At 36.1% G+C, this 27,182-nt stretch overlaps 5 protein-coding genes and 1 pseudogene across 12 annotated transcripts; 1 reads left to right on the forward strand and 5 right to left on the reverse strand.

The window, feature by feature from the left end:
- Nucleotides 1-200: 200 nt before the first annotated feature.
- LOC140781435 (nucleoside diphosphate kinase 1) lies at nt 201-2,097 on the forward strand. Its single transcript, XM_073127389.1, has 4 exons — nt 201-417; nt 512-560; nt 651-882; nt 1,825-2,097. Exons 1-4 carry the CDS (start codon nt 367-369, stop codon nt 1,940-1,942), a joined length of 450 nt encoding a protein of 149 aa, XP_072983490.1. The 5' UTR covers nt 201-366; the 3' UTR covers nt 1,943-2,097.
- A 210-nt stretch (nt 2,098-2,307) lies between these two features.
- LOC140781960 (peptide methionine sulfoxide reductase A4, chloroplastic-like) lies at nt 2,308-4,813 on the reverse strand (annotated as a pseudogene).
- Nucleotides 4,587-8,661, reverse strand: LOC140782489 (phosphopantothenoylcysteine decarboxylase-like). The gene is made up of 3 exons (XM_073129078.1): nt 7,609-8,661; nt 5,906-6,274; nt 4,587-5,084 (listed from the first exon to the last, which is right to left on the reverse strand). Exons 2-3 carry the CDS (start codon nt 6,242-6,244, stop codon nt 4,821-4,823), a joined length of 603 nt encoding a protein of 200 aa, XP_072985179.1. The 5' UTR covers nt 6,245-6,274; nt 7,609-8,661; the 3' UTR covers nt 4,587-4,820.
- Nucleotides 8,662-8,895: 234 nt separating this feature from the next.
- LOC140782488 (vesicle-associated protein 2-1-like) lies at nt 8,896-12,275 on the reverse strand. Of its 3 annotated transcripts, XM_073129077.1 has the most exons (9): nt 12,162-12,269; nt 12,005-12,060; nt 11,832-11,902; nt 11,292-11,373; nt 11,086-11,201; nt 10,857-11,003; nt 10,686-10,712; nt 9,902-9,976; nt 8,896-9,320 (listed from the first exon to the last, which is right to left on the reverse strand). In XM_073129077.1, exons 2-9 carry the CDS (start codon nt 12,057-12,059, stop codon nt 9,186-9,188), a joined length of 708 nt encoding a protein of 235 aa, XP_072985178.1. In that variant the 5' UTR covers nt 12,060; nt 12,162-12,269; the 3' UTR covers nt 8,896-9,185. The 3 variants fall into 3 exon arrangements, with proteins under 3 accessions (XP_072985178.1, XP_072985177.1, XP_072985176.1); XM_073129076.1 differs by having other exon boundaries at nt 8,896-9,976; nt 12,162-12,275; XM_073129075.1 differs by lacking the exon at nt 12,162-12,269 and adding an exon at nt 11,635-11,724 and having other exon boundaries at nt 8,896-9,976; nt 12,005-12,152.
- A 763-nt stretch (nt 12,276-13,038) lies between these two features.
- Nucleotides 13,039-20,019, reverse strand: LOC140782500 (uncharacterized). 6 transcript variants are annotated; one of them, XM_073129107.1, is made up of 8 exons: nt 19,503-20,019; nt 16,574-18,696; nt 14,884-14,961; nt 14,637-14,743; nt 14,294-14,498; nt 14,146-14,183; nt 13,704-13,862; nt 13,039-13,600 (listed from the first exon to the last, which is right to left on the reverse strand). In XM_073129107.1, exons 1-2 carry the CDS (start codon nt 19,894-19,896, stop codon nt 16,643-16,645), a joined length of 2,448 nt encoding a protein of 815 aa, XP_072985208.1. In that variant the 5' UTR covers nt 19,897-20,019; the 3' UTR covers nt 13,039-13,600; nt 13,704-13,862; nt 14,146-14,183; nt 14,294-14,498; nt 14,637-14,743; nt 14,884-14,961; nt 16,574-16,642. The 6 variants fall into 6 exon arrangements, with proteins under 6 accessions (XP_072985208.1, XP_072985206.1, XP_072985207.1 ...); XM_073129105.1 differs by having other exon boundaries at nt 14,637-14,794; XM_073129106.1 differs by having other exon boundaries at nt 14,146-14,191; nt 14,637-14,794.
- A 797-nt stretch (nt 20,020-20,816) lies between these two features.
- Nucleotides 20,817-23,208, reverse strand: LOC140782982 (uncharacterized). The gene is made up of 2 exons (XM_073129902.1): nt 22,681-23,208; nt 20,817-21,595 (listed from the first exon to the last, which is right to left on the reverse strand). The coding sequence occupies exons 1-2, from the start codon at nt 23,122-23,124 to the stop codon at nt 20,945-20,947; spliced, it is 1,095 nt and encodes a 364-aa protein (XP_072986003.1). The 5' UTR covers nt 23,125-23,208; the 3' UTR covers nt 20,817-20,944.
- Between the last annotated feature and the right edge of the window lie 3,974 nt (nt 23,209-27,182).

Consider the following 27,182-nt stretch of genomic DNA (forward strand, 5'->3'; position numbering starts at 1 on the left):
GGAAAAAAATAGAAATTACAATTTACATCTAAACCCAAATATTATTTTGACTACATTACAAATAAACTCCTCCATTTTCATTATTTACCAATTGAGCCCAATGCCAAAATGTTGTAATTTTGTCTATTGTAACAGACGATCCAACGGCCGACAGGTCTTGACGAGAGCTATAAGATTCTCACAACAAAGAACAAAAATATAAGCCAAGAACTCGAGGAATATTACCAGAAATATTCCTTTTTGATAGCTCTCTATATCTCGCTCCTCCTATAAAGATACGCCCCTCTTGTCTTCTTTACACTATTCTCCTCTCGTCCTCCAATCTAAAGTTTAGGGTTTTCTCCGCCGCCGCCTAACTCTTCGAGAATGGAGCAAACTTTCATCATGATCAAGCCCGACGGCGTCCAAAGAGGCCTGGTATTCTCTCTTTCCCATCTCGATACTCATGCAATCCTCTTGAAAAATTAAAGGAGCCAGCCACCTTTAACCTTGTTTGTTGTTTTTGAATCAGATCGGAGAGATCATTAGCAGATTTGAGAAGAAGGGTTTCTACTTAAAAGGTAAGCAAACAATACGTAGATCTTCGTTTTAGAAGAAGAACAAATGGAGTTTTGATTTGTTTCGGTTGGTTGGTTGGTTGGTTGGTTTAGGGATGAAGCTCATGAACGTGGAGAGATCTTTTGCTGAGAAGCACTACGCTGATCTCGCCACGAAACCCTTCTTTCCTGGGTTGGTGGATTACATCGTCTCCGGCCCGGTGGTGGCGATGGTGTGGGAGGGGAAGGATGTGGTTCTCACCGGACGCAAGATTATTGGGGCCACTAAACCCTCGGAGGCTGCTCCTGGGACTATCCGTGGTGATTTGGCCGTTGAAGTCGGCAGGTAATCATCTCTTCTTAGTGTAATTTATCTTTCTATTTTCCTTATGGTAATCATTAATGCAATTGAGTTTGGTTGGGATGTTAGTTATGGTTACTATCTAGCTAAAATGAATACTGATGAAAAAAAAATTGTAGCATTTTTAGTTGTTACATATCTAGTGGCATCCATAGTAGCCTCTTTTATTCGTTACATAGTTAGTAAGTCTGCTTGTAGCCAATTATTGTCCAGTTTGATTAGCTGAATAGCTTTTGACATTGCAAAGTTGCCAAGTTGTAAATTCTTCTTCGCCGCCTTCTTGTAATTTGATTTAGTAGGTTTATTTGTTTTGTCTTATAGAATGGTGATAGGTTTTAACTTTGACATCTTGTTGTCCCTCTGCTGGATTTCTCTGTAGAGTCATTTGCAATATTTGGGTGTTACTTGCTATCCGTTTGACCATGCTGGTCTTGATTTAAATGATTAATGCAGAATAGTTGTTTGCCAGTAGCTGCATTTGTTTATTTCCATTTTCTGTGCAGTGATAATATTCGGAATAAGCCGCCAAAATTCTTGCCGTTTTCTCCTCTCCAATTAATGTGGCATGAGATAACATGTCTGTAGTTAATAAATTTTTGCAGTTAGTGAGACACGAATTTCAAACTATTTTGAGTTTTCTTTGAAGGTGAAGGATTCCTTGAATTCTCCTTTTCAAATTAATAAAAAATGTAAGAATAAAGAATCCATAGAACTATCAAAATTTTACGCCACTATTTTCGTAATCATAAAGATTCTCGAATTTCTCAGGCTCATTTTTGCTCATACAAATGAGCAGAACAAGTATCATATTAGTCTTCCCATCTAACAATCTCAAGTTCCTTTGAACTTCTTACTAATTATCTTGATCTTTTGCTTAGCTGATTAACTTCCAATCTGATTTGGAGTTTGTTTTGGTTAATCATGCAGGAATATTATCCATGGAAGTGATTCAATTGAGAGTGCAAGGAAGGAGATTGCACTATGGTTCCCTGAAGGCATAGCAGACTGGCAGAGCAGTCTCCACCCCTGGGTTTATGAAGCATAAGCTGTGATCATCCTGAGCCCTAGTTTTAAACTTTTTCCCAATCTATATTTCGACAGAGAGTTCTTAGTCAAACTCTTATATGTATTGAGACTTAATATGCGGTGTTATGGTTATGAGACTTATGAGATAATCATTTCATCTTACCACTTTTGATACTCTTCAGTCTTGGAGCTGATAAATTGTTTGAAGTGTGCAATGGATAGTTGGCTAATGGTATTGCAATTAGGAGTTAAGAGACATATTACATTGTCTTGATTTTTTTCTTATTCACAGTAGTGCACCAACGAGATTGAATAGAGTATGGAGTAAAAAAATTTACAACTGCACAGATGAAACCAATTAATCAAAGTTAAGCTACACACAAATCAGCACCAAACTCACTCATTAATGCATCTTGATCTTAATCCAAGAGCTCAGTCATTCGGATGCATCATGCTAGATACAAGCAAAACGTTTTGAGGATTAGTTTCCTTGAATATATTACGAGGCATATATATATATACACACAAACACACACACACACAAAAGGAGAAGCCAACTATTCACCAATACAGAGTGAATCTAGAGTCTACCAGCAAATGCAAGTGTTTTTGTTCTATGTACACTCTATCCATAGCAATGAATAGGATCATTGCAACCTTTAACCGTGGATTGTCCTACTCCAACACGCCCACCCTGTCACAATTTCTCTGTTCAAAATTTTCCGGTGCCTCTCCAGATATTCCCTCACAGCTTTCTCCTGCTCCGGCGTGTAGAAGTATATCCCAGACCTGTACTGGGTGCCCACATCATTTCCCTGTACAATTACATGAAATGTATACTTATCAAATCAGTTCAGGGCTGCCATATTAGTGACCGCAGCTCAAGGGTTTGCAACTCATTTCTGCAGGACAGTGATATCTACTGAGCAAAGAACACTACTGATAGTGAAACTATCTAATATGACAAAAGTTCCCCTAGAGGGCCACAGACCTAGGACTAAACATCACATTTTCTGAAATTAGGTAGCTTTTCCATTCTTCCAAGGTAAGAGATTGTATGGTTGAGATCAGGATTGAAGGACCACGACAATTTACTGTAATTTGATTGAAGTTATCGTGCCGCAATTTTTCACATGTTTTATACCGTGCTCTCTGGTCATCTTCTGAGATGAACAACTACTAAGAATAAGGGGAAAAAGAAAATTTGTGCATCAATCATTTATTGCAACCTCCATAATTCTCTCAGCAAAGTTCATTTTTTTAGGGATCTATTTATTCTTTGCAAAGGATTCACTTAGGATGCGAGTAGCTTTAACAACAAATCATCGAAAATTCGAAACTGAATTGCATATCTTCTCTTTGATTCTGATCTCTCCACCTATTTTTTTTCACGTTTTCTCTCAACAGAAACAACGCTGCCGCCCGCAATCCAATGAAGTCCACATGATAATGTACTATAAAATATAAATTACTGTCTAGGTTTCATGCCAACCAGATAGTATTGCAGCTTCAGATTCTATCCTTTTTATGCTTCAAACAATGAATACAGCAGACTTAATTCTAAAAATTTGTCAGGAACTTATACAATCGCAAGCCCCTTGATATCCTAAACTCCTAACAGTACGCCAATACAGTAACGCCTTCCATTCTTGTGAATTACTACTAGAGGAATTAATTATTGCACAAATTAGTTGATTCATCTATATAATAGCACTCTCCCCTGCATAAAGTGTAGCTTATCAACCTTTTCCTCACAATATGCTTATCTTAGCAATATAGCAAGTTGAATAACCAAAGAAATCTCAATCGAGTCCAAACGAGCAATAAGAACATAAAATCAAACAACGGAATCTTAAGATTAAAATAAATAAAAAACATTTACCCATCTCACCTACCGATTGAGCGTAGTGGGATCGTGGCCCAGAAGACGCCGAGCAAGTCCTCATACCTACACTCCCTGGGATCATACTGCACCCTGACGACCTCCTAGTGGTTCGTCATCCCCGTGCACACGTCCTCGTACGTGGGCTCCTGCGACTGCCCCTGGCTATACTCCCCAGAAGCATCCGGCGCCGAACTGCGCGAACTCCTGCCCTCCCTGGGCGAGTCGTCGTCGGGGCCCCCGCGAACGCCGGGGAGGGCTCCGACGAGATCCCCGGCCGAGTTCCGAACCCCTAACCCTAGCTCCCCGAATCAGCACATTGTAGAAGTAAACGCGGCGGGGGCAGCGGAGGAGGAGGAGGAGGGAAGGGGTTTGGAATTAAGGGGGCAGGCGGAGTTGGTGGGAAATTTCGGTAGTACTTAGGAAGAGGATATGCTTGCGGTGTGGTGACCGGAGGTGACGTTAAGCACAGGACTTAGATTATTCTTACAGATTAATCCAAAAAATTTAAATAATTTAAAAATAAATAAATAAAAGAAGAAGAAGTGAGTTTTCGAATTATTTGGAGGAATAAGTTTAGATGAATTTGGCACCTAACAAACCATTTTCGGCCAAATAAACCAACATAGAAGGTTTATACAAGTATGATCATACAAACAACAGAACACATGATCATTCTGGATTAAGTAATCACATTTATCCTCCTCCTCGAGTATTTTGAAGTTAGAGTACCATAATCCCTTATTCAACTCCAGATGGGGATAGCACACTACCACAACAATTGTGAGAAACACATTTCTTTCAGCATTCAAAGGGTGGATAGACTGATACAATGTTGCATTGCAACTTTATATGAACTAACTTAAAAGTACAACAGTGCATTTTCATGGCGTAAAGGAAAAGCTGCGACCGCAAAGTTCTTAATGGAAAGACATTTTAAGCATGAGCTTTTTCCAGAAATATATGGTTACACCATTGCAAATGCAAAAAAAATCAAGTTACATCCATTGATAGGTTATGGCTTGTATGAGAGTTTCACGGTAGTTAAGATTACAGAAGGTTCAGCCATTGCACCAGTCCCATAATCTCCGCATGCAAGCCTTTTGGTAATCGGAGGGATCAGAGATATGCCAAGTTCACTGATTGTTTCTAGGTGGCGCTGTGTGAAGGAATTAGTCCACATTAAGGTATTCATAGCTGGAGCAACATATAAGGGCTTGCTATAGTCCCATGCTCGCACGATGCATGTCAAAAGGTTGTCGCATAATCCACCTGCAATCTAAATAGACAAAATATTTACAGATGGCACTAAAATTTGCACAACAAGGACTAACAGCGAAACAAATCTTGAGGTTATGAAAAGCAATAATAAAAAGTTTTAAATCAAAACCTAGTTGAACATATTTAGTCTAATATGTTCCTATATTAATTTTGACCCATATAAATGAATTTAACTTATTAATCTCATATTTTCTAAAATTTGAGGAATTCTTTTTTCTAATTATACTAAAATTTTAGCTAAAATTGTAAAATTTAGGTTCAAATTACCTCATATGGAATTATTCTAACATGTTTCTATATCAATTTATACCAATTTTGACACAATTTGAACAAATTTTACATATTAATTTAAACTTTTTATTTAAATTTGGAGGAAACAAAATTTTCATTTGATCCCAACATTTTAAAGAGTATTTTTCGTAGATCTAACATCAAAATGCTAAATCTTACAAATAATAGATTCAACAAACTTGAGCTAAATAAAGAAAACAAAAATTAGATTGGCACGGGTTGGAACACCCGACACGGGGTTGTACCACTGGCCAACCCATGTCGGGTGCCGATAGTGCATCAACATGGCCATCCTTGGTGAGAAAGATAAAATGATAGAAACTATTCATGCTATTCTACTCCATTCTTTTTTTCTTATGCAATGGGAGAAGGATAAAATACCATAAACTATTTGTGCTATTCTACATCCCTTTTTTTTCTTATGCAATGGACATGTACGCAAAGTCTTATATCTGTTTAACAAAATAAACCAAATAATAAAATACACATGATTTTTGTATTTACTTTTCTTTTATCATAAGAACATACCTTAGCAAGGGTATTTGCTGATAGTGGAGCAATTACCATAAGGTCTGCCCATTTTCGTAGCTCTATATGCAAGACTTCATCACCTATCTTTTTCCAACTAGACCACTCATCATCATCAGTGTAGAAAATCACATCCCTAGGAAATGTTGTCTTATCTAAAAAATGTAAGGATGACTTGGTGGCTACTGCTCTAACTTCTGCCCACTCAGAAAATATACGACAAAGGCACTCAAATTTAATTGCAGCCACACTTCCTGAAGCAGCAAGGAGGACCCGTGGTTTAGTAGGTTGAACACTATCATCTATCATGTCTTCTGATGTTAATCTTGGATCAGCCATCACCTCTTAGCTAGTAAAGTTTCTGGTTGGCTGCAATAACATAAAATGAAATAATAGTAAGATCTAGAAAACCTAACATGAAGCAGATGTTTGAACCAATAGACAAGCATATCAGACATCCAAGAATGAGCATTGTTTATTTGAACAAAATTTGTTGGGCCAACTCATAGATAACCATTGGCTTAAAGAATGTGAAGAGCAAGAGTATTTCTAAGGAAATGATAACATTAGACACTTTTGAAAGAGTTCTCTACGCCAAAAGAAAAGTTAATGCTGACAGTTTCCCCATTATATGTTGAGATTTTATCACAAAGTTACTACAATGTCATTATGGCATTCTTTTAAGATGTTTAATACTAAAAATTCATCACCATTATTTTAGATTTCCAATGTGTATTAAGGAGATTGATTAGTTTAAAGCCACAATTACTGCATGATACTACCTATTGTAACAAGTTAAGGTCATACTTCACTATGATCAAAAGATACTAACCTACTAAAGCATGGATATGAATATGGATGCGAATGCGAATGCGAATGCGAATGCGAATGCGAATGCGAATGCGAATGCGAATGCGAATGCGAATGCGAATGCGAATGCGGTATATAGGAATTAGGGATACAACAAATTCTTAAACAATAAAACACGGATATAGCATGGATATGCCAATAAATAAATTAACAAAAAAAAATATATTCAATCTATTGCCAACCAATGTAACATATGGTAGAAAAATGCATATCACAACAATACAATGCAACAATTCTAATTCTAATTTCTCCTATTGCAAATTGACGTCAATTCTAACATATACAGCTTGAAATAAGTAAAATTAATGTAAAACTAACTACAAAATAGTGGAGTTTTTTTACCAAAGTATTGACTATTAATACAAATAGATTCTACTTCTAACTTCACAAGCTTCAATTGACTTCAACATACAATCACTTCATTCACATTAACTTTAAGAAAATTAAATTAACAAATATTCCAATACAAAGTCCAGAGAAAAGTTGGCATTAACTTCAAGAAAATTAAATTATCACAAACAAGATCCAACAGACGCATGGATTAATAAAGAAGAATGTAAACTTACAATTTCACTTTTAAAACAAGAATAAGATGTTCAGTGAAAAATGACTCAGAATCAGATAATTAACTTACAATCAGATAATTGCAAAACAAGAATCAGAATCAGATAATTTGAATTGAACCCAAAACAATGAAATAAACCAATTGCTAATTAAGGAAGTAAAAAAAAAGATTAAAATAAACCAATGGCTAATTAACCAACATAAATAGAAATTTTAACTCTGATCGATAAATCAAAGTACCTATAAATAGATAAATTAACTCAAATTACCTATAAATTGGTGAAGTAATGGAGCTTGGTGACGGCGACGGAGTGGTGCGGTGGAGCTTGGTGAAGGCGAGCTCGAGGAGGGAGGAGGCGGAGCTTGTTGACGGCAACGGAGAGAATGATGACGGCGGAGCTTGGTCACGGCGAGCTCGAGGAGGGAAGAGGCGGAACTTGGTCACGGCGGAGATGCGATGGTGGCGGAGAGCTTAGGTTGGCAAGCCGCCGAGCTCAAGGAGGGCGGACCGGAGTAGGCGAGGACGCCGAGGAGAGATTTTAGAGTTAGGGGTGGAGGCGGCTACGGGGTCAATTTGGGATTCGGGGGGAGATTTGAGAGGAGGGTAGCTGGGTAGGTCTAGTGTGTAATATTCAAATAGCGGGTAAACGGATATCCGATAATAACCCATATCCTTATCATTATCCAAAATCCAAATTAGCTTCTTAGACAGTAACCCTTTTTAACGAATTGTATGTAACCATGTCAAGTTTCCATTCCTGCTTTCTTTCATGTCCTCAGACAGACAGCTCCAAAGAAAGATTTAGCAAATCCCACATTGCATAATGAAGACATACATGATCAGGACATCAGAAGGTCAAAGGCTTTTCTTTTTCCCACCTCTTGCTTCTTGGATGAGAGCTAGCTATCAATGGCTTCTCCCAATTTGTGTTTCCTGCAAACAATGTCTGATGTCTGTCTGCCTGAGACTAAACAACAAACTGGCATAACTGGATGTTGAAGCTTTTGCATGTTCAAAGCTGTCCATCTTGCCAAGAAAGTAAAGAGCATCATGAATCATTTCAGATTGGGCATACATGCTTGCAATCAAAGAAAAGGTTCCAGGAGAATTCACAAGCATTTTTGGCATAATTTTAATGCTATCAGAATGACAAACAGCATGCAAACACCATTGTAAACACACAGCTATTTGCTTCAAAAAGCTCTTAAATTTTAGTTGTAGTAAGATTTGAGTTTTTATGTCCATCTCTTATATAAATTATATTCATTATTTAATATAAAAAATATATATATATATATGCATCTAATGTAGAAGATTAATGCAATCTTGTTATTATTACAATCTAAGAGTCATCAAAATGTCCCCATAAACACAACACCTGCTTCTCTATATATCTTTGATGGCATCTGCTTTTTTATCACAAGGATATGACAGTGGAAAGAGATAGGTGATAATGAAATTACATAACTTTATATGTTCTTAGCATTTCAAATATAACAAGTGCTTCCAGAGATATTAATTTGTTCATACAAAGATTAAAAAAGGACAACAGATGGAAAGAAAAGAATAAAAAGATCCAATTAACATGGCAAAAGATGTGAATGAGAGAGAGATTCTTCACTGTTCTCTATGGTACTAATTACAAGTCAATAACAAAAGAATATATCTCACGAGCAATCAAACTAATCTAAAATGAGGAGGCTGTAGCAACTGTATTCCTTCTAATGCAAGAAACTCCTTTAGCACCAGCTATTGCTGATAAACAAAGATAATGTGAGGCAATTTGTCAAAAGACATGAAGTATTAGAAAATCATTAACGATAGCTAACTGAGCTGGAACAGTTCCTATTCGGTGGGTGGTGCAGAGATCAGGAGATTCAATAAAAGCCCAACTGTTACACCTATTAGTCCAGCAAATGCAGCAAAGGTCAATGAGAAGCCTGCATCACTTTTACGGGTTTTACGCCTCTTGAGCATTTCCTGAAAAATATCTTAGATAATCTAGTCAATAAGAAAATGAGAAGGGGAAAATTGAAAAAGGTATCTGCTGAATAACTAATGAAAGAAAAGAATAGCTGTATTGACTGCAGACGTTCTCTTCAATGTTTTTGCACCATTCAATCAGTCGATGAAGTAAGGGACAACGAATACATGCCACATGCCAAACCGGTAAAACCAAATTTTACCTAAACGCTATTTTACAGTAAATATGGTTCAAGAGTCCTGCAGGACTTCGTTTGAAACTGGGGGCCAAATACTGAACTATAATGTCAAAATCTTTTATAAAACAAGTGGAGACATTTCTCTAATATTTCTGAATTAGCTTGTAAAGAAGAATACAGGTCACTTTAATTTATGCCTCCTTGTCTTTAGTTCACTACTGAATTTAAATCTTTTTCCTATTTGCCCTCTAAATCATTACCATGGTATGCCAGAAAACATGGAACAGAAGCATAGGGGCCAACATTAAAAAGGACACTTTTAACCTGGAAAGAAAGAAAGAAAGAAAAACGCGACTGGATATTTGAAACAGATTTAGAGGAAAAGAAATGATTATGCACCAGTTCACGTTGCATCTGCTGATTCTGTCGAAGAGTGAAATCTGTTTCTTCCTTCAGACGCTGTACTGTCTGCATCTGCACACAGAACTTATTTTAGAACAAATTGAAAATCACTTTAAGAAACGAAATTTCAAAATTTGAACTCGATCAATTTGATTATATCATAAACTTAATGGTGTTAAGAAGTCATGAAATTACTATACAGTTAGCTGTGATGCTCAAAGTATAGATTCTGTAGGATCTCAAGTAGAAATGGGAAAATCAGGATGTACACACTGTGGGGTCTGAGAAATTATCAGGAGAAGCAAGATGCATATAGGTGCCATAATTTGTTTAAGGAGTTGTAACTTCAGCATTCATGCAAGATAACTTATGGTAAGAAAAATTAAGAGCAAGATATTCAACTACTAAATGAGAATTTATATCCATTAAACAGAAATACTCATTTATAACTTAATCTTTTTTTTACCCATCTTTTAAACTTCAACAAGGATGACGGCAAAGCACTTTCATGTGCCACCAGAACTTATATAAACGAAGAGTCGTGTACAAAATTACTCTATTTATCGTATACTAGAATTTCTTGGATGTTTGTAATCTGTAGCATGTATCTTAAATGAAGAAATCCTGTTACTCTATAAATTCTTGCATATACAAACTGTTTGAAATACAGTTGCTTCATTATGAAGAAAAACCAGAAGAAAATTAGGTGAATTATTTTTATACATTTATTAAAGAATAAGGACAAGGTAATGATAAATGTTAAGGTAATGGATGTCTTTACCGCTTCAATATTTGTACTCTTGAACACCTAAGAAAAGAAGAAAAATGGATCAGCTATCATGTGCATGCAAATGTATCAGGAACCAGGTCATCAAACAAATGAATAGTAGATGAATGAGGTAGAGTAATATCTTGGCTTCTTCTGCGACTATGGTATAGAAGAGTATCTCACCATGAGATCATCAGAACTTTGTCTAGACCTCCTCGCTACTGATGAAGTAAGTCCATAGTCTTCTTCAGAATTTGCATGTCCAAATGGACTTGTGTAAACAACCCCAAGCTTCAACTCTTCTATCACCTTAATGCCATCTTTATTGAACTGTGCGCAATAAGCAAAATGGCTTTAAAGATAAAAATGAAAGTCGCCCAATTTTCTATTGAATGAGGAATGCCAATCTCACTGTGTCTGCAGGGATCTCATCAATGTCGATGCTCGGTGGTACTCTTGTACTCTGGATGAGGAATTTGTCCTTGCATTGCACGTCAGGTGAGTACTCTTTTTGTGCTTGGAGAGTGACTAACAAAAGGATGATGATTCAGTGTCAAACATGATTCAAATGCTACAATATATAACGAGAATTGGCATTAGAACTAGCCAAATCTCTACCTTTTATTGTACAGGAATCCCAAGGTTGCACCACAGAAGCGTTGGGCCGAACAAAGTATTTCCTTGGTGATGTCGTTTTCACCTACCCATATGCAAAAAAACACAATTCTCAGAAGGGTTTTTGCAACACATAAATTTCTAAAATTCCTTATTCAAATTTATACACCTCTAAAATTGGTATTTGCTTGTATACCCATTTTATTTATTTTTTTTGCATGGATGCCCTTCGAATTACTTTCTACTTTTCTAGGTAACCAACAATTAAAATCTGAACTATTTAGTTTTAAAAGGATAAGAGCACTCCTTTCACGTAGGGATGTTTCAGTAATTTTTACAATCTTACAAGAGTGTTTACATCCCTTATGATTCTAATTGCTGCTCCCAGAAAAGAAACCCAGGTGCATCCATGAAACAAAATGTGACTTTGAGGGGTCTACAGGCAAAAAGGACCCAACTCAAAATTCTAATAAACAAACACATCAAGAAACAATACAAACTAATGGAAGAAATTGAAGAAACTAAGGTGGATAATCATGGCACCTTAAACGCCACATGGTGTTCGGTATTGTTGACGACCTTTAAATTGCAATAAGATGGCTTATCCAGCTCAACTAATCACCAAAAAAAAAATGCAATTTTTTCACAGGAACTAATCGACAAACAGTTTGTGGGCAAAAATTTTGGAACTTGGAGGGCAAAGAAATCAAACCTACCTTCGAAGGTTAGCTGTTCCGGATGAATCGAGATCAACCGACCACCACCACCCATCCTGTACTAGAACGGAATCAAATCATCAAAAGATTGGAAAGGAGGGTAAAATTCGGGAGTAGAAAAACGAGAATAAGATCGAAATCTCGGAGAAATGAGTACCTTTCTCGGGGATTAGTAAGAGGAAGGAATGAGGAAAGATTGGAACGATCTGGAGTCTTGGTTGTGGGCGACAACGACGGGGCAGCGCTGGCTTTAATTTTACCACCAAAATCATTAAAATATATTTCTTTCAAAATTATATGATAAACATCCGGTTAATTTGCAGAAAAATACTTTTAATTTTTTAATTAACAGAAATAGACTCCCAATCAATCGAATTATAAATTCAGATTTTTTTTATTTATTTAGACTAATTTACTATTTTAATCTCGATGTAATATTATTAAAAATTAGAGCGTACCTTTTACATAAGTGAGCATATAAATTACATAGTTATGCGTGGCATTTTTTTAAAATCTCAATACACACATTATTAAAAATTACAATGTATATTTTACATAGACGATACATATATATTACATAAAATAATATTTAATAATTATATATATTACGACTAAAAAAATTAATTATTATTAAATATGCTACTAAATATTACTTTATGAATTTATATTCATCAAACTAAGTTGTAAATTTCTTTCATGATTGAGAGTACCCTTTAAGAACTTTTATTTAATATAAAACAATTTCAATAAAAATAGCTTCACTAACACGTAGGCCAATAAGTTGATTTAAAATTTTCCGCATGAGAGCAATGAGGCAAGTTAGTTGTTCCACATAAAGTTTATAACGTTTGAGTAGTAGAATAAATTCTTTTATTAAAAAAAAAGTATAATAAATTCTATCGACAGGAAAAAGATAAGCTTGTAATAGATTGCATGCTTCCCACTAATAATCATAACGTAATTGACCATATTATAACATTTTCTCAGCATAAATCGAGCAGAGAATGCATTAGATTTTGGATTGGGAACAAGTATTAAACCAACGTAGAAGGTTTATATAACTATATCCATACAAACATCAGAACACATGATCATTCTGGATTAAGCTATCACATTTATCCTCCTCCTCGAAATGTATTGAATGATAAATAGCTAAAAATACCAATTTCATTTCCTATTACTTAGCAACTGTTACACTTGCCATCAACTCATCAAACAACTCCTATTCCCCTCATCACCAGATGCCACAACATTATATGACACATGAGCAGGCTTATTCCCTTCCACTAGAGTTAGCTCTTCAACACCAAGCTCACTCCATTGCCCCCACCACAATTGAGCCATTGGATATGCCATCCGGACTGGACTCGCCGTTAATTGTGAGCAAAAATTTCAAAGCCATCTTTGCACCGAGCTTCTTCACAGCCTCCTTGAGGAGGATGGCAGTGCTGGTAGTAATAACAGTGGGGGTGTATAGGGATATAGGCTTGAGATGTTGTTCCTTTGTGAGCTGACCCTTGGCGGGTATTTGGGTGTGGAATTGAGCCCCGGATTTGAGGAAATTGGTCAGGAATAGTGGATCAGCCAGGGGGGACACTGTAAAAATCAAATAGCATGGAAATACTATTGGGTTTATCTACAAGAATCACAAATACAATTGTATATGAGCTCTTCAGTGGTATCCATTCTCAATACTAACCTCTTCAAAGAAATCATTTGCAGGAGGCATCTGACCCAATTCTGTAGGAAAACCTGAACTTTCATTGCTTTCAAAAATAGGCTTTTCAAGTGCTGGTTCGCATTCAGAATCATTGTGATGAAAAAGATCTTGTCTTAGACTATCATAAGTTTCCTTGCCCTGCAAAATGTTGTAGATAGCATGAAGCATGTACATCAGTACGCAACTTCCATATGGGCTCTTCTTGAATAACGAAGTGACAACTGAAGATAACACAATCTATGCACAAGTATAATAGTGAAGTGACAACCGAAGATAACACAAACTATGCAACCAATTCTCTCTAAACTATACAACCAATTGGAAGCAATGCAGATAAAATTGAATGGCAAACTAATAGCAGCTTTAATAAAAAGCGCAATTGAATGAACGTTATTTGTAACGTTTCTAGAGTGAATTGTACCTTGACATGAAAACAGTATCCCATTCTAAACCCTTTGACTGCAAAACTAAAAATTTGGTTCGGTGAGTCAGTGTGCATTTGTACCTTAAAAGAAAAGATAATATGCTTAACAAGCAAGAAAGCATGTGATTGCTTTCATCCCAGTGACCTGATGAATGGTAGTCAATGTAACAGAGCTGTCATTTTCCTGCTTTAGAGAGTAGAAGCTCTCAGTTTCCCTCAAAGAATTATAGTTTACAAACACCTTAAGAATATGAGCACAGCCTTTCTCTTCACTCTTTAACTTTATCCTCTGGATTAGCAAAATGCGCCAACAAGAAATTAGAGATATCATCCAATAAATATTGCAGGACCTACAAAGCAACACCATACCAGTTAATTTAGTGTGCCATCTATGAAACTAAACCGCAAACATAAGAAATCGCATAAATCTCAGAAACCATTTAATTGTAAAAAAAACCTCACAGGATAGAATAACATAGAGAAACTACCTATAAATATACTATTTAAAAAAGGGTTGAATCTACATGGGAGTGCTTGTCAAATTCCTAGCTGAAATCCATTTCTTCTGGGTTGCATGCTTTTAAGCATTCTTGGCCTGCCCATGATGTGGATACAAATTAATCTTACCACAAATATTTTTCCAGATCTACAAACAGAAGAAAAGAGCAAAACTTCAGCATATAATTTTTACATTATTTGCTAACTTCAAAGTCATAAGATCTAGCATGAACTTACAGATCATAGGTCATCATCTTTGTTCAACAACTTTCTGCCTTCCATTTCAATGACTGCGCGTTGTTCAAGCAGGTAGTTCTACAAGCAAAATTAAACAACTAAACTAAGGCTAGGAATAATAGACTTGGGAAGAAATGATGGAAAGCAGCAAATGGCATTAGTTACTAGATGAAAATACTTCAGTCCTTTAAGAGAGTATAATATAGAAGGCCACAGCAATCACAGAGCAACGACTTTTTAGCCTCTTCATAGAAAGGCATGTAATAGAATGTACTCGTGAAAAAGTATTAGTTGTGCAAACTGTTTTTTCTTTTCTTTTCCTTTCCTTTCTTGATATTTGCGATTCATCAGCTTACACAAAGGTAAAAAAATACTAGAAACGTTTGAAACTATGAGGTCACTCACCTTGAGCTGATAAGTCCATTCCATACTACAGGGTTGGGGTTAAGAAGTTCCATACTACACCTTCATGATGGTGTTTAAACTCAAAGGATTTGAAAATCACAACAAAAATAAATATGCATATACCCATGTGGACATGGTTTCCCTAAAGTGAGAAGACGGCTTCTTAATCTTATCCACTGGCCTGAGGCAAATAAGAGATAAACACATCAACAGAACATGTAAGGTTCACGATTTTTTAAAGCTTCGGTCTTCCGCAAACTTGGACACAAATCGACACTGCATGACACACTTGTTGAAGCTCCACAGAAGTGTCTTATGACTTTAGCAGAAAATCCAGGACAGTTGATAGCAGGTATTGTGATCGCATTATTCAAGTTTCCTATATACCAAACACTTCACTACAAAGTGTTAGGATACTTTCAAGTAACTTAATGTTCCCTATTATGGTAATGTCATGCATCAATTGGAGAAAAACCTTCAGTATTCAAGTTCCACTAGGTAAAAAACAAGACCAGCCTGGTTGACAATCATTTATCACTTCCAAGACCAATATTTGGTTGCCTAACATGATATACAGGCAGCAGCAAAGTCACGCCAATGTCACATATCGTACAATCCTATAGTCCAGATTCCAGAAGAGGCTAGCATAGCTAGACCATCAATGGCAAAGTAGTTTCACATCGTTATCTTTATAAGCCTCTATTAGAGAATATAGAATTTAGCAAACTAAATGCAGGATTATGGCCACCCTATGGAGCAAAGGGTTCCATTTTTGTGTTAGGGTACTGGAAATTGAAGCCTGAAAGGGGTCGTGGATCTTAAAATATTGACCGCACATGATTAGAAGAACAACTCTGTTAGGCGATGTAGGTTGTACTTTGATATTACATATTAAGAAGATGAGTGATGAATCTTTTTATGATTGCCTCAAAAATCCAAGATCTGAATCTATCACTTTCCCCATAAAAGAGTTTGCAACAATCATTGAAGTTAAAATTTTAATTAATAACTAGAGATACAACTAGCAAATGCACAAATACCACCAGCATACTTGCCAGAAGAGACAGCGTATTGTTGGAATACTAAAACACCCACGCCTTAGCACAGTAGGGCAGTAACTTAAAGCAGTCCTGCCAAGCTGGCAGATGACCTGGATGACAGAACATCTTGATGCCAACCATTTATTCTCATGACTTAAAAAGACTACAAAATACTTATTTACATTTCAAACAAAGTACAACTTCTTCCAGATTTAATATTAGGGAAAGGAAGTGATCACAAATACCTCATAGATTGACGAGCACAAGATAGAAGGTATAAAATGCCAAGTTACTATGGACTACGCCATGAGTAATTAGGGCAATAGACCACATTTGACAACAATAGCTTGCAATGCAGATAATGACCAAAGATCATTTTTCTTGCTTAGAGCACTACACATCACATAAATTAACTCCTGATCTGGAAACAAGCCACTGTGTAGCAACATCTTGAAGAATACTTTTGCTTCATTCAGAAAGTGCCTTTTGCATAGTCGATTGATTGCTGAACTGAAATCTTTTATTGAAACCTCAAACCCAGCATTTACTAGTCGGTCAAATAGCACAATGGCTTTATAAGGCATTCCTTTTGCACACTGTGCTTTGATTATTGTGGTGTAAGCAAATTTTCTCAACTCAACACCCCTATCAAGAAGAGAATTCAGAAGGATTTCTGCCTGGTTGACCTTGCCATTCACGCAAAGGACATTAATAAGCAAGTTGTAAGTAACAGGACTTGGCATGAGGCCCTGATGTAACATATAGCCATGAAAGCGAAAAGCCATTTCCCAATTTCGTGCTTCACAAAATCCCTGTATAAGTGTATTGTATGTAATTTGATCAGCTTCTACACCTTTGTAGTTCATATCATTAAGAATGTTGATTGCCTTTTGAAACCTACCTTTCTTACAAAGTCCCTTTATAATCACACTATAAGTAATTGTATTTGGCATGATCACCTTTGCAACCATTTCATCAAACAGCTGTAACATCAAATCAACGTTTCCAGCTTCACAAAATGCATCCATAATAGTAGTGTAGGTTACTGCTGTTGGAGTCAATCCATTGAGCTCAATTGCCCTAAATATTCTTTCTGCCATTGCTAAGTTCTTAATTTTGCAAAATCCATAAATAAGTGAATTATAAGTGACAACAGTAGGATCAATTCCTAATTCAGAAATCTGTTCATATAACTGCACAGCACTATGAACATCACCAACTTTGGCATAACCATCAAAAACTATGTTATATAAAACAATGTCAATCACCTGCAATTTGCTAGCCAAGTTTTCCAAGTACCACCTAGCTTCGACCAACATACCTTTCCTACAAAGGCCTGACAGAATTGACCCGTGAGTAAATGAATTTGGTATTAATCTTTTAGAGCACATCATCTTGCACACTTGAAGTGCCCTCTCAATTTCTCCCAACTTGCAATAGCCATGGATTAGGATGGAATAAGCAACAACATCCATATCCAGACCAATGGTCTCTATTTCATCTAGTAAATTTTCTGCTTCAGCAATTAACCCCCTTTTGCAAAGGGCATTTAGAAGCACGCTATATGTGACAATATTTAACTGATATCCTCGGGCAAGGATCTCCTTCCTCATCCTTAATCCTTCCTCAATGTTCCCCTTTTCACAATGGCCACTAATCAGTATAGTATAAGTTACAAGATCTGGTTGGAGTCCTTGCAGAATCATTATCCGAATTAGCTTCTTAACCTCACTCATCAAACCAAGTAGACGGTAACCATTAATGAGACTATTGTATGTAACCATGTCAAGTTCCATTCCTGCTTTCTGCATGTCCTCAGACAGCTCCAAAGCTTCCTCCATAGAACCTGCTATACATAGCCCATGTATCAGAGTGGAGTAACTGTATCTGTCAGGAAGCAACCCATATTTAATCATCAGAGATAAGAATGATTTAGCAACCTGTACAAATCCCACATTGCATAATGCAGACATGAGGACATTGAAGGTCGTGAAGAATGGTTTAAAGGCTTTTCCACCTCTTGCCTCTTGGAAGAAAGCTATGGCTTCTCCCAATTTGTGTTTCCTGCAAAGGCCGTCAATTAGGATGTCATACGTGTGTTCACTGTGTGAAATACCACAGGCTTTCATTTCTTCAAAAAATTCACAGACAATGTCTGTCTGCCTGAGACTAAACAACAAACTGTCATAACTGGATATTGAAGCTTGCATGTTCAGGCTGTCCATCTTGCTAAGAACATAAAGAGCATCATGAATCATTTCAGATTGGGCATACACGCTTGCCAGCATATCCCATACGTTGCTGTCATAATCCCACTCTCTGAAGTTATTACATAATATTCCACAAAGGGATGGTGCTGAACCTGACCCTAAGGTAAAAGAGAATGAAATAATTAAGTGTTTGATCTATATATTTCTGATACAGGGAAGAAAAAAGGTTCTGAAACTAATGGTAAGAACTCAAAGAAACAACAACCAGATCGGAAGTTACTTGTGTAGGCTGATCCATCTATACAATGATATAAACTAGTACGAATCAAGATCAAGGACCGTATAGGAGTCTATCTATCCAAATGCTGATAGTAAAAAGTATAGTCCTTTCCTGCTGTAATAAAAGTAACGACGAGAAAAAGATAACTGTTTTAAAGACTATCAATAAAAATTTGAAAGTACAAAAGCAAGTTAGAGGACATTCAAAACGAAGATGCCGGCAAGTCAACTTAAAGATCAATAAGATCATAAGAACAGAGACTAGAAAACCTGCACAAGAAAAGTTACTCATATAGCTGATGAGTATTGTAACCTTCTCATACTCTGTAAGGAAGGTGAGAAAAAATGAATTGTTGATAAAGGAATAGCGGGAAAAGGATTTAACTACAAATATCGAACTGAATAAATGGTTATTGTAGATGGAGTTAATCACGTTTGGCTTGTAATGAATCCTAAAAGTAGGTTTTTAGATTCCAAGCTGTAGAATCTATGTTGAATGACCACTTGAAACTTGGTAGGACTTGAAAACCTAAAATTACGTCATATTATCCTGACATGTACTGCATTTCAAACTGGAATTTCTAACAAACGTCATTATTACTGGTAAATATTTTAAATTTTAAGTTCTGAGTCAAAAAGAAGAAGAAGAAGAAGAAGAAGAATATAGAAAGATAGAAAGATATACCTTCCTCATCTACCATTTGCCTCAAAACCTTTCTCATCTCCTTCAACCTCCCCTTCCTAGCCAAAGCATGGCAAGCGTCAAAACGCAAGACCCTCGCATCCTCCTCAAGCCCAGGGCCCGAAAAGATCTCCTCTCCCAAAATCCCATCTTTTTCACTTCCGAGAGCTCCTCCATAGACTCTAGCTCGATCCCAGCTCGAAAACGATGGCCCAAACCTAATATTCGACAGACTTAGGGCCTCTCTAAGCCGATTCTTCCCTTCTGATGAGGAACGTCCGACGTGGAAATCCTCCTCCACCACCGCCGCCGATGAATAAGACGAAAGCGAGGATTTGGGAACAACAGCACGAAGTCGAAACCAGATGAAATGCCGAAGCTTTGGACGGGAGTGCATGGAAGAGGTCAGGTTTCATGGTAAGGAAGAAGGAGAACCTCTAATCCGGTGTAGATAACCCGGTATAGATAAAGATATGGAATACCTCTACTGACGCCCGAGGCCCGAGGGGGCAGTCGCAGAGGAGGGAGAGAGGAGAGTAGAGAGGGAAAGGGCAAAAGCGAGGAGAAGTCTTGGATCAGGCTTGGATTCGGATTTTGCTCCGCTTCGGATCCACATAACTCAGCCCGATCCGACCCGGTGGGAGTTTGTAAATCGTAATAATAACTAATAAGCTAATTTCGACTCGAAAAATAAGGGGAAATTTATAAAAGGCACCCTATATTTTATTTTTATTATTATTTGCATTCCCCCGGATAGCTTTCCACGAGTAAACTCATTCATTTAATCATTTTGCTTTTATTTCCTCAAAAATATATAGATGAATTAATTAAATGAATTATATATGCTTGACTGTAATATTAACATGGCTCACTCTCTTTTCTTTAATTATTAGTATTCTTAACAGGTATTATGGTGTTTAATTAGGTACTGCAATTTTCTTATTTTTAAAAATAACAAATATATTGTTTGCTATATTAAATTAAAATGTTTTCTTAATAATTTTCATGATTTATTATGAAAATATATTTAGTTAGAATCTATCCCCTTATGTGGAATTTAAATGATTTAGGATTTCAGTATATATAGTGAAGTGAAAATCTGATGATTTGAGGTTAGATGGAAATTATTTACCACCTAGTTAACCTCAAAACTAACATTTTATTTGGTTACATTCTTATTGAAGCTTATGGGTAAAATAAAATAAAAATTGAACATAATAACCCTAGTCCAAGTAATAACATTACATGGATTACATTATTTCCAAACAATAAAAACTCAAATGAATTCCATCTAGAATTGATTCCAAACACATCAAATTTTACAAAGGTAAACAATCAACCTTCAATTAATTCAACCAACTCACCAATAAACTATTTGTTCTCCAACAAAAAGATTACAAATTACAAGCAGTAACAATACCAAATTCCATTTCCTATTACATTTCTTATTCCTTAGCAACCGTTACACTCACCATCAATTGACCCTTTCTTGGTGCCATGATCACCACAAACCCTTCATCAGCAGAGGACATAACATTATAAGACACATGAATAGGCTTATTCCCTTGCACTAGGGTTAGCTCTTCAACACCAAGCTCACTCCATTGCTCTGCCACAATTAAGCTATTGGACATGCCCGGAGATTGCAAGCCAGTATTATTATCGTCACCGTATGATCCAACTTGCATCTCTCGAGATTCATCGTTAATCACGAGTGAGAATTTCGAGGTCATCTTTACGCCGAGCTTCTTAGTAGCCTCTTTGAGGCAGAGCAAGGCAATCGCCTCGAAAGACATGCCTTGAGCTTGAGTTTGATTAACTTTGAAGATAGTAGTAGCACTAGCAGTAGCAGCAGCAACAGCGGTAGCGATAGTGGTAGCAGAGTCTAGGGATATAGACTTGAGATATTTGGGATGGTTGGGCCTTTGGAACTTGCTTAGGTGGAATATTGGGTTCTTGGAGAGCTGGCCCTGGGTGAGCATTTGGGTGTGGACTTGGGCCCAGAATTTGAGGAAGTTGCTCAGGAATAGTAGGTCTGCCAGGAGAACACTGCAGCTGATTCCAATGGAGTATCCATCTCCTTTGAATTTTGTTACCTACAAAAATCAAATAATGTGGAAATAGTATTGGGGTTTTTTTTGGACATGTATATCTCTCAGAAGATTGTATATTCTTCGAAATATGAATCTCATATTTATGTATTGATACCCTTTTAGTTACTTTTTTAATAGCCCAATGTTAAATAAAAAAGAAAAAGTTGCTCTACGAAATAATAGGAATATATTTAGGAAAAATTATACTTTACTCTTCTGTGATATGAATTAAAGTGCAACCGTTACTTTTTTCCATCATATTTAACGGTACCCAACATTAACCTTCTTCTACTACAACACAATATTTATATAAAAACATCCTATTCTTAAAAACTAAAATATTGTTCACCCATAACTTAATATGGAGGGGGCAACGTTATTATTTTACTTTGCATATTAACGACAGACTAATCACTGTACTTTAGTCCACACCAGAAGATTTAAGTGCTTAAATTAGACATGCAATAGGGTTTTATGCAATTAAGCCAACTACAGGGCAAGTGCAATTTTCCTATATATTAGCTTTTTATTATTAAATGGATAGGAACATCATCAAAATAAAGCTATTTTCCTCACACAAATACAGCACATACATCCTTCGGCTTCCTTGCCATATAGTTATTTAGAAAATTATAAATAACACTCTATATTTTAATTATTCATAAATAAAGCTATTTATTTATCAAAAAAACAACAACAAAAAAAACCACACTAGTGGACTAACTTAATTATAGAATAAAATTTAAGCCCCCAGAATAACTTGAAGATAGACTAAAGCATTGATTTACTATAAAATTAAATTAAATTAAGCTTCTCAAATACTAAATTTCATAACATCAACCGAGTGAAAACTGCAATTATTTAATCTCAAAAGTCTTATTATAAGAGTGAACTAAAGTAAGTTCGAAAAAAAAATCCCATTTATATAACAAAAGGAGGGTTTTTTTTTAATATAGTTAAAATGAAGGGCATTTTTTTTGTAATTTTCTCTTAATTATAATTGACCAATTAATTCAACTAGAGGTATAGAAATTTATTCTTCTATATATATTGTTTTAGTTCCAAAAGAAATTTAAAATTTTAAGTACCTGAATGTAGAACAGTGCAGAGAAATGAGGGTTCTCTTTGTCAATATCCACCCAATAAGCCAATGCATCCTCCTTGGCCTCCCTATCCTCCAGAGCCAAGAACTCCGACACCGTCATCTCCGCCGTCGCCTGCACCAGCCGGACTCCGGCATCGTTGAATTTAACCTCCCAATACCCGTCGGCCTCCCCGCCCCGCCGGAGCCTCCCCGCTAGCTCCGGCTGCTCGGCCAGCGCATTGCCGATCGACTCCTTGATCCACGCCGCCACCGTCCACGCCGACTCCTCCTCGGCGACCTTGTTATAGTAAAAGATCACCCGCAGCCGGCTCTTCAGGGCTCCGGGCGGCATCGGGGTGGCCGCCACGGCGATCCGTCGCGATCGCCCGGGCTCGACGATGCTCCTCGGGATCGCCGATTGGATTGCCTCGATGTGTACTTGAGCCATCGGATCAAACAACACCTCGATGCAAAAATTCCTCTCTGTTTCTTTCTCTTCCTTCTCTGCTGCAGAGTTTGGGAGGGAAGACTTACCTTGCTTTCGAATTTAAAGCCTTCTCGGTGCAGTTGTTAGCTGGTGAGCAGCAATTGAGTTAAATTCTAAAACTGGCCCTGTAATTGTACGTAACTACGAGACTACCACTTGCCCTAGTAGTTGAAGATTTAATGGTGGCATTGTCATAATTAAGAGAAGAACAGCGGTTACTTGGTAATCAAATGCTTGCAACAGTTGGACTGGTACACCTGCCATTTTCTTGGCAAGGTTATATTAAATTTGAGTACTTATCCAGCTAATATGGACGGGCTCCTATGCATTAAAAAAAGTTATGCTTTTGAAATTAAATGTAGTTATTTTTTTTATAATAAAATATACATAATTTATATACCAAGATGCCCACAATAACCTATTTTTCCTATTTCAATTAAATAAATCTTTTTTTTTATACCGGATGTCTAGTTCCTCTCGGACTTGTTTGCTTTGAGTTTGGGGATCTTCTCGTGACTCTTAAACTGGTTCAGTAGCTAAATTTATTTTTATCTTTTTTATATCTAATTAAATATATTTTATAAAAAATTAAGACTAATTAATCGAGTTAGGAGCTTAATCTTAAATCAAACAAGACTTAAACTTGGCCTATTTGTCTAGCTTATAGTTTATCTTCGATTCAACAAAAAATGTTCCAAATAAATATTATGCGAAAAATTATAAAATGCCACTAACTGAAATAAATGTTTGCAAATAAGAATAAAATATCCATGTTTTTAAAATTAATTTGATGAATTTTAACTGTTAGTTATTTTTAAAGCAACAAATAAGAGTTTGAAACAGTGTCTTGTCTTTGCATAAGCTAAATATTTTAAGATATATATCAACTTTGAGAGGTATACATGTAAATAAGTAATTTTAGAATTATATAAATACAAAATAATAATATTAATTAAAAAAAATATTGGGTGCATTGTGCTACATTTTCAATACTTTATATTGATTGACAAAAATATTAGAGATTTTTACATATTACAAGCGATGAATTATTTTAAAAATATCATCACGCCTGTTAAATTAACTAATCACCATTAAAACAGAAATTAAATTTAAAAAAATCAGTTTGCTTTTGTATATCATATAAGTCAAATGATTGAGTAAGAATTATTAATTTCTCTCTCATAATCAAACGATTGATATTATTTATATTATAGGAGTAAATTAGTCATATTTTATTTATCTCTTAACTATTTATTTTTTTTAAAAAAATAATAATAATAAATTGGTACAAATTAAAACTCCTATCATTAAGAAAATAGCTATAAGGATAAGCAATATATATATCCTTCAATTTATTAACAGATGAAAATTATTCTTAATAACTAATTAGTTAGTATCGAATAATTGCTCATCATATAAAATAAAATCTATTTTTATACATTTATTAACTTAAAAAAGAATATTTTAGTTATTTATATCAATACAGTGACAATTGTAATATTTTAACAATTGCCAAACCTACCATTATATACAGTAGTTTTTCTAGGGAAAATGTATAAGATGATGTCACATTGTCACATCTACATGGCTGGCAGAAAGCAATATAATTCCTAAATATTAATTACAATTTACACCAAAAAAAAACCTTATAAATGTAATTTTATCAATTTACTCATGTTTCTTATGTCACATCTATACAGTTAGCCGAAAGCAATGTAATTTTTCCAAGTATTAATTACTATAACCTACCAAAATATAACTCAGTTGGGTATTTGGGCCTAAAGTTTCTTTGTATATATATTTTTTTTTTGGCAGATGAGCTGGTAATCTGGTATGCATTCAATTGTCGGTAGGTGGATACTGGTAGATGATTGCTAAGCCTATATATCAATAACATAACTCTATTCATTCTCCAAGTCAAACATAAATAATAGAAAGGCCACCATCACTCTTATTCATTTTTTGAGAAAAATGGGATATCTCATTAAATAAAAGGGAAATTTGCATATAACACCCTATATTTTAACAAAATTATAGTAACTAATCTTATTAAATATATGCCATATCAGTCACTGTCTTCTTTCTAAGTTGAATAAAAGTCAAACAGCATTATTTGCGTGTATTCGAAAGGCTCAAATTGCACTCACAAGAAGATATATCCACCTATAGCCGTAGAGGATATGAAAGAGAGTGATGGTCATTAAATATGTGTAATTAAATGCAATCGGAATCCGGAGACCTTCTTGCCTTCTCCCATTTTGAGCTAATTCACCACCAAGTTAGTCAATGTGCGATTGCTGTAGCACCCTAAAAATTTTATAAAAAAAGAAAGGGGGGCGTGGGCCACCGGTAGCGCCGGGCCCTTCTCTCCCCTCCCTCTGTCTCCTTCTCTTGGAAGGGAAGAGTGTGGGAGGGTGGGGGTTAGGGGTTGTTTAACCCCCACCTTTGCCTTTGTTGGGTTGCGACTTAGACCGCAACCCATTTAGGTTTAGACTGCATCCCATGAAACCTCGAGCTCGTTGGGATGCAGTCTGAATTCACTTGCCTATTGAGTTGGGCTTGGGCCCAACCCAACACCCCAGACTAGTTCATTTGGGGGTATTTTGACCTTTAGCCCTATTTCTTTATTTAGAACTACTCTTGACTTATGTATATGCCTAAACCTAAATTCCCTAATAAGGTAATTAATTTATTAATTATCGATACTGCGTGAAGAGAATTTTGGGATTCCGGAGGATACGGCTAGTTGAGGAAAACTAGAGTACTTTGGAGAGTAGGAAATGTTAGTATTAATACATGCATCTAGTGTACCATGATATATCTTAACATGTGCAGTTATTGATAGTTTACTCATCATGATATTATGAGAATGTTAATGTTAGCATATGCATTAGTGTAACGATGCTCTACATGTATCTTGTATGATAAACTCTTACATAAATATATGTTGTGAATATAAAATGTAATTATCATAATGACTATTACATGACTTATACACAGACACTACACCACTTCCACCGGGTTCTAACTAGGCAGTGCCCCTAATCACTCAGCCTGGGGTTAAGGGTAGAGTGTATCTTATATGACTATACTATTAGCGGCCTACATCTGAGGTCGGGAGCTTGTGTGGCATTCATGCAATTATACTGCATAGTCAGAACTAGATTATGATGATAGAAGAACATAATTGTAAGGTGGAGATATATCTCTAACGGTACCCAACGACGTAGGATTAGGGCGTCCATTGATGAGTCAAGGCTCCCGATTTTCACACTGAGGGTGGTAATGATTTAGAGAGAGTGAGATATGGGCTCGCGATCGGGGTTCTTAGTCTGATGGCTACAGACAACTGGTCATATGCATGTGGTGAATGGCTCGGCGAGCTATGATAAATATGATTAATGCCTTGATGATATTAAACTACTCTTTTATTGTTATGCATAACATGTAAACACTATGATTAAGAGTTGACATATTTCAAGATAGTGACGTGTAGTCTTTATTGATTACATTGATTTAGTAACTCATGGTAAATTATTTAAACAAGTGTATTGTTATTGCTAGCAACTATATGCATGCATTGGATATGCACCTATGATTTCATTGTTGTAGATTGTATAGATTCTACTTGCTGGGCTGTGTGGTTACCACCTCTTGGTGGCATCATTTCAGAGCTAGGGGATATAGTTGCGGATAGCGAGGAGTAGCTACCTTTTTATTTCTGTTATATCTATTAGTTGTATTGAGCCGTTGCGAGGGCGTTACGATTGACGTTGTATTTTAGACTTTAGAGTTGTATTTTAGATGTGTATCTTAAATACTTGTTATGGCCTATGGAACTTGTATTCAAACTCATATTGTTGAGATTATTTATGGTATGAACTTATATTGCTATGTGCTTTGTGAAAACCTATTACTGACAGGTCATGTGATACACCGCGTGGAGGATTTACCCATACGGTTTATACGTGTATTTGCAGGTTTTAGTGTTTCAATTGCCATCGCTGTTATTGAGGCAA

This window comes from Typha latifolia, chromosome 2 (genome assembly GCF_019914945.1).
Source record: "Typha latifolia isolate L0001 chromosome 2, TyphaL0001v2, whole genome shotgun sequence".
NCBI lineage: Eukaryota > Viridiplantae > Streptophyta > Magnoliopsida > Poales > Typhaceae > Typha > Typha latifolia.